Source organism: Silurus aristotelis (assembly GCF_946808225.1).
Source record: "Silurus aristotelis genome assembly, chromosome: 9".
Lineage (NCBI taxonomy): Eukaryota > Metazoa > Chordata > Actinopteri > Siluriformes > Siluridae > Silurus > Silurus aristotelis.
The window spans coordinates 26746692-26760716 of record NC_139582.1 but is presented as its reverse complement, the minus strand read 5'-3'; the positions used below and the strand labels follow the sequence as shown (position 1 = coordinate 26760716).

At 39.1% G+C, this 14025-nt stretch overlaps 1 protein-coding gene across 4 annotated transcripts in view; it reads right to left on the bottom strand.

Annotated features, from left to right (window-relative positions):
* Positions 1-14025, bottom strand: part of LOC310731199 (interleukin-1 receptor accessory protein-like 1-B) — a 338788-nt gene that overhangs the window by 228899 nt on the left and 95864 nt on the right. For all 4 annotated transcript variants that reach the window (XM_083550677.1, XM_083550676.1, XM_083550678.1 and 1 more), the window contains 2 exons: positions 6155-6341; positions 5172-5325 (listed from right to left, as the gene is read on the bottom strand). In XM_083550677.1, coding sequence (XP_083406803.1) covers positions 5172-5325; positions 6155-6341 — 341 coding nt within the window. The remainder of the gene's footprint in view (positions 1-5171; positions 5326-6154; positions 6342-14025) is intronic.

Sequence of the window (14025 nt, the reverse complement as noted above, 5' to 3'; positions counted from 1 at the left end):
ATTTCTCTTCCCTTCATTTCAGAAAAAGCAGAATTCGCTCTTGGGAGTAAGGGTCAAAATGATCCGAATGAATGCAAATGCATTAAGATGTCCATTTCCTTCCATGTGGAACCCTTTTTCCAAACTTTTCAAATGTTAAGTATAATTTTTAGTGGGGGTTGGTGAACTCGATTTGTGCCCAGTGCACATCAGCAGTTTTCTAAACACTTCTAAAACTGAGACTATTATTATATGTGCATCTTTCCTCTAATCTGACTAGGTTCTGAGTCAGTTTACCCGATTTGTGATTTACAATGATGACTAACATTAGTCATACACTACCCCCCTTTATAGACCAGCACCATCTTACCTCAGAGACCTCATCACACCTCGCACTGCACCACGCTGTCTGAGATCCTCCAGCACTGCTCCACTGGTACCACCTTCTCTCAGAATGAGAGGTAAGTATACTTTAAGGCTCTTAATGCACTTCCCCTAATTTCCGTACAGCGGAGCAACGATTGAAGACATACCTCTTCCTGATACACTTAAACTAGGACTTTCCAAGCTTGCTTTATCTTAAGTTGTAATCTAGCGTACCAGTGAAGAACTTTTGTACGTCGTTTTGGACAAGGGCGTCTGCAAAATGCCGCAAATGTAAATGTAAATGTTTATATACAAAGAACACACGTCCTCAATCTACAATACTTCTCTACATACATCATCTCTCCTAAGATTAGTACACTATGTGATATAGTACATCAGAGTCCAATTAACACCGCTCATAGTCATATCTATGAAGCGTGCAGGTTCCCTGGTGGTCTAGTGGTTAGGATGCGGCGCTCTCACCGCTGCAGCCCGGGTTCGATCCCCGGTCAGGGAACCAACTTCAGCCATTAGGGTTGCACAAGTCTTAGTGCCGGTCCCAAGCCCGGATAAATGGGGAGGGTTGCGTTTGGAAGGGCATCCAGCGTAAAAACATGTGCCAAATCAAACATGCGGATGGTCCGCTGTTGCGACCCCTAATGGGAGAAGCCAAAAGAAAGTTTTTATATCTATGAAGTGTGCCACATGCTACACACACTATCAATTTTCACCAGTGTTTTTGTCCAGAGTGGCTCTGTGCATACAATCAGAATGTTGTAGGTACTCCATCCCACTGTCTTGCCAACTGCAGCCTCAATGTAATTTCAGCTGGTTTCCTGTCATTGGTTTGGATTACTTTCTTTCTTTCGTTCGGCTTCTCCCATTAGGGGTCCCACAGCGGATCATCCGCATGTTTGATTTGGCACATGTTTTATGCTGGATGCCCTTCCTAACGCAGCCCTCCCCATTTATCCGGGCTTGGGATCGGCACTAAGAGTGGCTGGGGTCGGTTCCCTGATCGAACCCGGGCCGCATCGGTGAGAGCGCCGGATCCTAACCACTAGACCACCAGGGGTGTATAAAATGAGGTAATAGGCTTATTTAGTTTGCCACCTGTGTTGTATGTTACGGTGTTCCTATAATGAAAAAGAAGTAAGTCCTAGCTTAATATTTAAAACCTAAAATATGCTGGTGGTCTAATAATAATTAAAAAAATGGTCCCCAGTTTTGGAGCTCCATATCACTACACATTTTGCCACGTTCCCAGCTCTAACACAAGCATTTCTATACATTATCTAGTTCCCAATCTCTCACATGTTTAATTTTCTATGTCTACAAGCAGAATAAGCGCTATACCTTGCAGTTTTGTGAGCCCTGTAGAATAAAAATTACTCATCTTTACCCCAAACTATGGTTTAAACTACAGGTTTTTGTTGAAAAATGTTCAGCATTCCCAAATCAAATCTCAGGGTTAATTTTCCAACAGGAAAGCAGACGGAATTACAAACTTGAATGAGGAAATTGCACGAATAACTCTTACGCTGTCATTTGCAGTAATAACAAGCTTACACACTGCGTTAAAGCAGCATATAGATTTCACTGGCACTTTAGAATCCTTGCTCCAGAAGTAAATGTCCTGAAAATGCATATGCTGGATATTACCGTCTTCTGTACTGTTTACTGATTTCTGCAATGAAATCCTGGACGATTGTGATACAACTCATGCTGCTAAATCCCCCTGCTGTGCATGTCAAACATTTCTCATCTTGTGACCCTCCAAGAAAGCTATTTAAATAACCCAGAGGCAATCACAGCCTGTCTTTTTAAATGGCAGATTCATTTGAAATTTAACACGTGGGAAACCTCTTCAGCCCTCAACAATGACTGAAATTACATGGGATTTTTTACTAAATAATAATAATGAAATTACATTAAATAATAATAATTATGTAGCTGCTCATCAGCTGACATACCACCAAAGGAAAATATAACCTGTAAAAAGAAATAGATTTTTATGATGAAGACTGGTTGCTGATATTGGGCCCTCTAACAATTTGCGACTGTTTGTTTGACCTCTAACCTGAAAAAATGTATCTACAAATATAGGTTTTACAATAGGACTGTCAATAAGGTGTAAACTGTAATTATACACTGCAGTGACATGCCAGTTTAATAGGTGCTACTGTGTATATTGTGGCTTTGTAGTTAGGCAACATTAAAAATGTGACCCTTTCTAGAAAAAAAGAAAGGGGTGGGGCTTAAATGCAGTACTTGTATAGTGTAGTGGGCAGAGGAATGTTCAGTGTTGTTATTGATTACTTCTGGAAAACAGACAAATATGATGAATTTCTGACTTGTCACGAGACTCGTGTTTCAAAGATCACGAAGACGGATGGAGTTGATGTTGATAAATCCAAGTGAAGGCTCATAAGTAGGTCATATATGTAGGTGAGGTGTTTTCACTGGGCTAGTGATTAAGCCCCTGCACCACCAAGCTGCTATTGGTCCCTCTGCTCCAGCGGGGCTATGTAATGTCTGACCCCAGCTTCCTAACAAGCAAGCATATATGTGAAGAAAAGGGTTTCGCTCTATTGTAATATATCTCTGACAAATTAAGGCTTCCTTTTTCTTCGCTTTTTAAATTCTTATTATTGTGCTTGCGTCTTTTAAAATATGAACTTCAACACACACCAGACATGGACTTGGACAACAGACATGGACTGCCGTGAAACCAGTTTCCATAGGACTGTTTTTCCTATGCTTTATTTCTTTAATATGTTTGCTATGCGGTTTTTATTCATTCGTTCGTTCATTCATTCATTCATTTATATATTTATTTATTTAGCTTGCTTACTGATTTACAGTATTTGATATTGTCTGGTCTTATTTTGGAATTGTTCTGCCTGGCCCTTTATTAAAATCTTCTAAATGCAGTTGTCTTAGTTTTCATTATGTGATAACTTGTGCCTTGAGATCCTTTTAAAAGACAGACGTCGATCACTGTAGTTAGGCTATAAACCATTTTTTTTATTGACCTTGTGAAGCCACTCATAGATACAAGAATGCGGTCTGTTTAATTCATTAAACCAAGCTAGTTTTGTAAATAAGCAATGAGCAATAAAAGATGCAATAAAAACGTAAGTAAGCCTGCAATAACCAGTTCAGAGTGCGCAGTAATCCAAACAATGCACATCTATTCATTGTAACATTCACTTTTTCAATTTCCACTTTGTCCTAGTTTTGTGTTTGGTGTCATCTGTGTTAATTTATTACATTTTATGTGGCACTTACAACAATTTCCCTAGGGGATCAATAAACTGATTCTTTGGCCCTGGGAAACGTTTCATTTCCTGTACTGTGTACCATATTGTATATGGATGAAATGGCAATATGAGCCACTAGACTTGACTCGCTTTACTTGAAATTCAGTAACATGAACAAAAATATTTCAATCAAAATTGGATCCTATTCTAGACTCTTATTAAAAAGAGCACCATGGACTGCCATTAAAGTCTCCTCATCCGTGCAGTAACAGTGGGAAAATGTTTGAAGTAGAAAAGATACATTACTCCAAGGACAGCAGACAATCAGCCAGTCATAGCTGAAATCCCATAGTTGACTTTTTTATGATGACAAAAAAAAAAAAAAAAAAACGGTCAAACCCTGGCTCAATGTAAAATATTTCTCGAGAAATTTAAGACAACAGGAGGAAATTGTCGCTTTCAGCCTTTCAGTTTCACTTGGCAGCAAAAATGACATATCTGTCATATGTACCTGTATACACACGAGAGAAAAAGCAGGCATGCCTCGCGTTTGAGCCACTCGCATGCAATGCAGCAAATCACTAATTACATGTCTTCGGATTTTTTATGACACTCTGGTCTAAGTTGAGGCCTCAGAAGTGTTGAAGTGGCTAATGAATTGTTCCATTGCTTAGCAATTACCGCCAACAGAAACTGGAACAATATTGGAGCATTAACAGTGTCATCATCCTGATTACAGTGTTCACATTTTCACTCGAGAGAAAAGAAAAGCCTTGGATTGGATTCACAGCAGTGTTTTGGCAGTGGAATTTGCGTTATGACAACAACAAAAAAGATTCCAAAGTGTACTTTTTTTTTTTTTTTTAATAAAAACTAAGTTGTACGCATGAATTCGGGAGCTCAGTTAATATTTCAGTCAAGTATCACTATGATATCCAGCTCAGTGTTTGGTAACAGTATGTTCAGTAGTGGAGAACTTTGAGACCCAAAAATAAATGTTATGGGAAAAGAATGTATACATGATTGTTTTGAATATAGAATAATTGGAATGGAACTATTAAACAGTATATGTCTTCCAATGTCATCACCAGCTGTTACAGTCAAATAACCTTTATTATTCCTTTTTTGCTGAAATCCTGCAGCCAGAATGAATCACTATTGTCTATTAACAATTACTCTTTATCCGTTCTTTGCTGTGCTGCTGTTTTATAAGATATACATTTCTTCGTCTTCATCTTTGTTAGAAATTGAATAGAACAAGTTGGATATTTAGATGTTTCATAATGTCTTTTGAGCAAAACATCGCGTCCACTTTAAAATAGGGAAAACGTCAAGCATTTTAAAATGAAATAACAGCAAATTGAATTGTGATTATATTCATGTTGTCAGGCTTAAAACTTCACTGCAGTGAGTTTCAGCAAGAGTCTTAGTTACTGAACTAGACGCAATAAGCAAAAATCTGATATAAGGAAATCTGAATGACCACTGTACATTTTCCTTTTACTTTTAAACATCCTGCAAAAAAAAAAAAAAAAAAACGGATATAAATAAAGCATGTCTTACCTGTAACCGACAGTTCGGTGGTCCTTCGGACTTGAAAGCTTCCGAACGTTAATTCACAGGTGTAATTTCCAATGTCATCTTCTCTCACGTCTTTAATTGAAAGCATATCCTTCCTCTTGACGATGCTTTGTCGCCACTGTTTGGGTTTACATTCCTTGTGGATGGGAGGAAGAATACAGACAGGAAGAAATACATGCTGTCACATCACATGCTGTCGTGAAATGTCTATTCATGATAATCCTGCATGCAAAAATTTCAATAAGTTGACCTGTTCATCCATTGACTAGAAGTGGGAGGTCTTTGACTGACTGCAGTACAATAAGCACAGAACAACTTCACAACTAAAAACATAGCTGCTTTCCTTTTTGAGCGCTGGTTTGGGAAAACAGATGCCTGTAGTTCGTGCCATTCATTTATTTAATACTTTGTTTTCATCTAGATGATTTAGGAGTTTCTTATAATCACACTGAGGATCGAAGAATATTTCTGTAACATAGGATTTTTGGGAAGCGATCTCTCTTACTGCTTTCTTTATCTTTCTGTTCATGATCGCGTCCCTCGTCCCATCCCCCATCTTTCTCTCGATATCTTTCTCTCTCTTTCACACACACACACACACACACACACACACACACACACACACACTCTCTCTTTCGCACTCTGTCTCTTTCACTGACAAGTTGACAGAAGCTATACGATTTAAAGTACCCATATTTAAACATGTTCCAGATCATACTATCCAAGGGTCATCAGAGCTGTTGGCAGATGCTTAATAAACTCATAACATGAGATGTGCATCACATTTCATACACCTAGAAAGAGCAGTACAGAAGTGTAAGATAAGGGAGTTCTTTCTTTACTCTGTAACACTACATAACATGGATCCATGGTAATGGATTATGGTCATTTAAATAAACATTGAATGGACTGTTGAGGTAAAAAAAAAAAAAAAGGTCAAATGCACATTGCCACAATATTCTTACCTTATACCAAACGATCTGTGGGTCTTTTCCAGGCTGGATGTAGTCATCGATGTCAGGACAGAGGATGTCCTTCCCCTTGCTCAGTTCAGCCTTCTCCAAATACTTCATTTTAGAGTTATAGCACAGGTTTGTGTCATTTTCCGACACAGTTAGCGCCATGGACACTTTCATGCAGTATGTGGAATTTCTGTAAAAAAAAAAAAAAGAAAAAAGCTCAGATAAAAATTCCCAATTTTTTAACGTATATACAGAATATACACTATATATATATTTTCCAGCCATATGTGTTTCTTCCCCAAACTGTTACCACAAAGTTGAAGGCACACATTTGTGTATTAGGGCTGTAGCTAACAAATATTTTAGTAATCGGGTATTCTACTGATTATTCCACCGATTAACCGAGTAATCGGATAAGAAGTGCTTTATCTTTATTGGAGAGCAATACTTAATATAGCAGAAAAAATAAGCCGGGTCTCTTAAAATAAACAAGTCATTTGTTTAATTTTTACAAAAAATTTTACGGCTGAAATTGCATACAAGAATATCTGTGAAAACCCCATTTCATGCATTTAAATATTTAAATATAACACCAAAATGCAAAAAAAAACTAATATATAAACATCTTTTTCTTTCGACTTCTCCCTTTAGGAGTCGCCACAGCGGATCATCCATCTCCCTGTCCTCTACATCTGTCTCTTTTATCCCAACTGCCTGCATGTGTTCCCTCACCACATACATAAACCTCCTCGTTGACCATCCTTCTTTTCCTCCTTCCTAGTGTCTCCATCCTCAGCATTCTCCTTCCGATATACCCCATGTCCCTCCTCTGCACATGTCCAAACCATCTCAATCTCGCCTCTCTTACCTTGTCTCCAAAACGTCCTACATTGCGTTATCCCTCTAATAAACTTGTTTCTAATCCTGTCCATCGTTGTCACTCCCAATGAAAACCTCAACATCTACTGACTTTCATTCCCCTTCTCTCCAGCGCATACCTTCACCTCTCCAGGCTCTTCTCAACCTGCTCCCTACTCTCACTACAAATAACAATATCATCTGCAAACATCATAGTGCCTGGAGTGCCTGTTTGACCTCGTCCGTCAACCTGTCTATCACCACTGCAAACAGGAAAGGGCTCAGAGCCGATCCTTGATGCAGTCCAACCTCTCCACCTTCAACCAGTCTGTCGTTCCTACTGCACACTTCACTGCTGTCACACTTTCAGATTACTCAAAAAAAAAAAAAAAAAAAAGGTGAACAGTGTTTTCTTTATGTTTTAGTTCTTGGCCTGAATCTTCCACTTGCCCCTCGCTGTTTTTCCTCGGTTCCTCTGTTTTTCATTATGCAGCGTCTTCTGTGTAATATGAAAGCCCATTTACGTCACATAAAAAAAGTCAAAATTGAGAGAAAAAAGGGCGGAATTAAGCAAACTGATTCCTGTAATGTCACAGAAACAGGCTTTCATAGTGTTTACATGTTCAGAGCGCTCCGGAGTTCAGTGGGTGGTGTGTCAGTATTAATAGTCCGTAGGGAAACACGGACTAAGCGATTTTTCTATTTAAATTAATCATTTTAGCTCTCACCGCTGTGGCCCGAGTTCGATCCCCGGTCAGGGAACCAACCTTAGCCATTAGGGTTGCACAAGCCTTAGTGCCGGTCCCAAGCCCGGATAAAGCCCGGGGAGGGTTGCGTTAGGAAGGGCATCCAGCGTAAAAACATGTGCCAAATCGAACATGCGGATGATCCGCTGTGGCGACCCCTAATGGGAAAGTTTTTATTTTAGCCATAATCATATATGGTGTCTATAGATGCAGTACCTTTATTCTTCATTAGAATTAAGAGACCCAAACCTGTTCCAGCATGACAATGCCCCTGTGTACAAAGCTAGCTCGATAAACATATGGTTTACATGGGTTGGAGTAGAAGATTTTGAGCAGCATGTTTTAGAACTCTGACCTGAACACCTTTGAGATGAATTGGGACACTGACTGCACCTCAACCACATTTGTACCTCACTTTACTAAAACTCTTTCGTCTTGATGAACACAAATCTCCACAAACACACTCCAAAATTTAGTGGAACATCTTTCTAGAAGAGTGTCTGGGAATTATAAGAGCAAATCAGGACTAAATGTGGAATGTGATGCTCAAAAAGCACATACCATAAAGGTCTTTTCATTTGGGTGTGGGTTTTTTTTGTCTTCTTTTCTCTTAATGGAAATTTGTCATCCCTGTTAACCAACAATACAAATCCTAACAAGAGTGTTTTGTTAGTTTTATTCCAGCCCAAGATGTGGGCAGGAGGCCCATTTTTCAGGTCGGTTAGAATGCTGTCTTCAGCAGGTGTACAGTACAGCAGAGTGCAGTAACAGCTACAATTGAATTTATTCAAAGACACCTCCCTAAACACTAGTACAAGTTAAAAAAAAACAGGACAAGTAGACAAACCGCAGTGGCCAGATGTGATAAGGTATAGCTTATAGAGTTCTTCATCCTCTCACTTCCTATAAGTTCTTTCAGCCACCAGCATTAATTTCATCTTGGTTTCAGAAGACTTTTCCAAATACAGTGCAATTGATCTGAACACAATGTGGTTAACTTTTTTTAATGCATTGACTAAAGCTATTCAGTTGTGGTCATCATCCAAAACTAAACATCTCAAATATGTTGTTCATCCACCAGCTCTGATGATTTCCACTGCTCTGGTCATGCCATAATTGTGGATTGAGAATACAAATATTACCAACAATACCACTGGTTTCATATTGGTTTCCAGGTTAATGTGACTATGCCAGATAAGTGTAATGCCTCGTCCACGTTATTTACTTCATGTTTGTTTATCCTACTGAGGGACATGACAGAAAAGAGCAGCTGAGCATTAGACAAGGCCGACACCCGGCTTCAGACTTTGCCCTTGACGCAAGAAATCTGTTTGCTTTCAGCAGCTGAAATAAAAGTGCTCTTCGGTATTTGCTCCACAGGGACTTGAGTAGAATATCTTAAGATTAAAATGATGACATTCATACCTTCCTCTTGGATTTTCTCTCATTCTTTACCTAGCTACTCAGCTAACAGAACATACCCTTATCTGTCTACTTTTAGCAAGCATGAAAAAATGGCAGGCATTTAAGTCGAAATCACGGCCAAAAGGCACAATGTTATTACTGCAGCATAACTGACTGCTAGCCAACACATAACTAGCCAACTGTGCTTTCATATTCAAAAGAGCACCATGGGATGACATTCAGGTCCAGGGTGTGTAGTCCAAGTTTCATTCACTATCGAGAAGATAACCTGAGGCAATACATTGAGACAATACCTGAGACAATACATTCAACAGACTGCAAAAATAGTAGGCTATTTATCTTCCGTCAAGTGTAATAAATATGTGGACTTAATCAGTCCCTCCTCTGAAAATGTGACTTCTTCTTCATCTCAAATCAGAAAAGGCTACAGGGGTTTTAGTTTGCTGGCTTTTATGAGGACTACTGAAGAAATACACACATTCTTTTTTGCTCTTTTAAGATAGCATTCCTCAGATTATTCCCAGGTTAAATCAGCATGTAATTGAGAAATGCATGGCAGCAGATATGATGCCACTCGGTACAGTGGAGGACCTCTGGATAAAGAGATTCCAGTTTTTACACTTGTCTGTTGTTTTAAAACAAGAACAAGGGTGGAAAGATGTAATCAGTTAAGGTATAAAGAGTAAAGTGAAAATGCAACTTCCTTTCAAAATGCATGGCCTAGTTGGACTATAGTTTGTACGGCTTTTCAAATGTCAGGGAGGACATTTCACTGATATCTGGCAACCATGCACACCACTAAGATCCTGGTCAGAAAAAGACTGTATATTAGCTATGTTTCCTTTTTTATAGCTTTTTCACCACTGGGTGATTGATTGATTGATTGATTGATTGACAGACAGACAGACAGACAGACAGACAGACAGACAGACAGACAGACAGACAGACAGACAGACAGACAGACAGACAGATAGATCTCATAGTCCACACATTGCTCTGTCAAGCTTATTGAATACACATTACTAATTTCACCCTAAAATCTGCATGATTGTAATCATAGTACTACTGATTCTTAGTGCCTTGGCTACTGAGCGTAAAGAAATGTTTGGCAATAGATTTAAAAATCTGACTAGAATTCCTAATGATATCCATCATTCAATGTTATCACAGAAGCACACCAACTTCCACCTAAAAAAACAAAGACAGAACCTTGTAAACCCAAAAACAACAGGATTTACTGTTTAGCCAATTCTGTTTCTCTTAAAATAAATCATAAAGAGGATTTTATTCCTAATTAAGTGATTATCTTGGTATTGGTGGTAGTTGTTTTTCGAAGCTGATTAAAATTGATGCGAATGTTGAAACATGACACAAGTAACAAACACTTTCTATTCAGCTTTCGACTATTGTCAAATTTGCTGGATCATTCAGGAGAATGAGAAATTGGTATATAGCTTCTGGCAGAATCAAAGTAACGAACATTGTATTTTTTAATTTATACAAAAAGCAGTTGACGGTTAAGGGCTTTTCTTAAGGGCCCATGAGTTGCAGCTTGGTAGTATTGAGATTTGAACTAATACCATTTCAATAAGAAATTCAAAGTCTTATTGACTGAGCTGCCACTTATCTTGATTTATACCTAGTTTACCGACTTGACCCCCAGCTGATGTGTTGTGCTACAGTATCAGCCGCCTCTGTTTAAAATTTTTTTTATCACCCATTATTCATGTGTCATTTATGTTCCATATATCCTTTTTAGACCCATTGCCCTCTGTTCCCTTGGATAAGCTGTATGTTCTCCTCCCTCTTACTGGGGTAGGCTGCTCTGGGCCTCTCAGCTATGTAGGTGATTTCAGTAATTGGTGGTTTGAGGCAGAGTATAGGGGGTTGGCCCCAAAGACCAATGGTAAATCCCTGGCACAAACAATTTGGATGCTGTCCTTATCAGCCATTTACTTTTCAGCAGGATTGTCCTACTAAGCACTGGGCCACACATCAGCAGTCTCTCATCAATTTACGTTCTCCGACCGCGCTTGAACGGTAGTCTGTGTTTGTGTTGAATTATCTTTACATAAAATACCCTGTTTTCTTTTTGTCCCATTTGGATTTTTGGACCTGTAAATGTTCAACACGAAGCATACCGCGGGTAAGTAAACATAATCATACCGTAGAAATTCAACATTTATAAATATGAGCAATCCTTGCCTGTCATTTGTCACAGTTACGATACAGCAGCCCAGGTAATTTTTTGCACTCGCGGTGCAGCTTCGACATAGATGATATGCACTGCTTATTTTCTAGAGGAGACAAGCGGAGTCCGCCTCTGACATTCTCATAACATCAATATGAAAATAATATCGCTCCCTCTGCCTGGCAATGCGGGCTGTCGGCAGCTTTACAAATGCTCGCAGAAATGCATTGTGTTCGCTCAGCCATTTGAGAATGAATAGCGATGATGGGCGAGAGATGAACCTGGTCAATGTTGCATTAACTTTTGAGGAAACTAAAAGGAAAACAATGCTGGAGTGATGGGAGAGTGAATGCAAAAAGGTGGAAGAACAGAATCTAATGCTTTGAGGCAGCCCTGATAGTCAACAGCATCGAAGATTGATTGAGTCCTTTGTTTTCAGATATTATGGAAATATGGTGCAAGCCTGCAGAAAATTACTTGCCAGGACTGATGTTTACTCGCGGCATAAACTTCAAAAGGGGAAAACGATTAGAAGCCAATGAACTTCCAGCCAGGTGAAAAAAAAAAAAAAAAACTGCCATGATCACAGGTTGTAGCAAACCTTTATGAGGTCCACACTTCTATGCACTTTGTATAGCGCACCATACACACACATGCGCCATCAAGATTAACACGGTAGTATTGACCGAATGAAACAGTGGTACAAGGAAACAAATGAATCCAAATCGATGCATCGGATCCATTCTAATACTGCTAACAGAATTGCCTCAGCTATCCATAGTTCAATAGATTATTACTGACCATAGATAGCATTGACTCCAGAGAGAATGAGCAAATTCAGAATCAAAACTCAATGAGAAAAGGCTGGTTCCGAGCCATGAGTAAGCCACACACCAATGCAACAGACAGCCCGAACACACTGAGGGTAAGTGACGCATTTTTATGAACTGGAACATGATGTGAAGATTATAAGAGACACAGTCAAGCAGATGGACACCTGTGCAAATGAAATCCCCCTCAAGCCTTCCGGTGCTGCTAAATATTCTGTGCGCCACTGCTAAACCTGTCCATGGGGAACGGCAGATCATGTCCGAGGTGGGATAAGTGATTGCTGCACCAGATCAGGTTTTTGTCCTACAATATCTTTCACACCTTTCTGTTTGTCTGGGACCTGTGTCCTATCGCCCTAGTTCTGTCTTTGTCTCTTTGGCGCCGTCTCATTTGTAGATGAAAATGGTTGTACACTTGTGGGATTCTGGTGAGAAGCCGAACTAAAATAGAAATAGAAGATCTATATAAGAAAATAGGAGAGAAGTTTTAAGATATTATGGAAGAAGATATAAGATGTAATAATGGTATTACTGTGTGTCTGTGTGGGTATTAGAGTGGTGGAGAAAATCATTTCCTTTGGGAAAAATCTGCTGAAGTGTACTCATATTTGTGGTTCACTGCTGATGTTGCATGAAGGAAGCGAGCATGTGCATATTCTTGCATTCAAGTGCACATTTTTCTACATATACAGACAATTTTTCATGTTTACTTGCACATTATTTGAGTAAATACCTTTGTTTTTGTATATTCCATTTGATGCAATATTCAACATGATAGAAATTATTTGACTTTGGCCCCTAATTTCATTATTTAAAGGGATGGTCTAATGCTATTTTATGCTTTACACTGCTAAAGATTTGAATTCTCATGCTAAACATGGTTAAAGTAAAAAAAGTCGGTAGCGCTGCACAGGACTTGCTCGAGAAGAAGGTCTCCTAACAAGTGTGTTTTTGGATGTGAGGGAAAGAGAACCTTGTTCAGCTTCTCAAACAACCCAGAGTTACATGAACAGTGGATGCAGATAGTTTTTCCGGGGGGCAGCAACAGAGTGTGTTTGTTTGTTCCAATCATTTCTTTAGCTCCACCCCCCCCGCAGCACACCTCCAGAACCTCGACTGTTTTCGTAGAGTAGCACAAAATCTTTCTTTAATAAATCTGATTAAACTAAAATCTCCTCGGAGATACAAAGGATGTGATACAAGTCTGTATTTTACATGAAATTGGCCATTTGTCTTTGTTACTGTGCTTTATTTCACTGATATCTGGCAACCATGCACACCACTAAGATCCTGGTCAGAAAAAAAACTGTATATTAGCTATGTCTCCTTTTTTATAGCTTTTTCACCACTGGGTGGGTGGATGGATGGATGGATGGATGGATGGATGGATGGATGGATGGATGGATGGATGGATGGATGGATGGATGGATGGATGGATGGATGGATGGATGGATGGATGGATGGATGGATGGATGGATGGATGGATGGATAGATAGATAGATAGATAGATAGATAGATAGATAGATAGATAGATAGATAGATAGGAGACTTTACTACTTTTCAGAGTCAAATACAGTAATCCCCCGTTTTACCAGGGTTCGAATCTCATGCCCCCGGTTTATCGTCAGAATTGCATTTGTTACATAATTCATTTGTTTGCCTGCTTTTCCCGGGCTCCCGCGGATACCACGATTTTTATGTTGAAATAATGAAATGTATTAATGAAAATATAATTATTAATTATAAAACGAAGTAAAATGTTAATACAGTACAGTGCTGTACACATAAAATAGCATTTATGAGATGGCGTCCGGTTATTGCGGT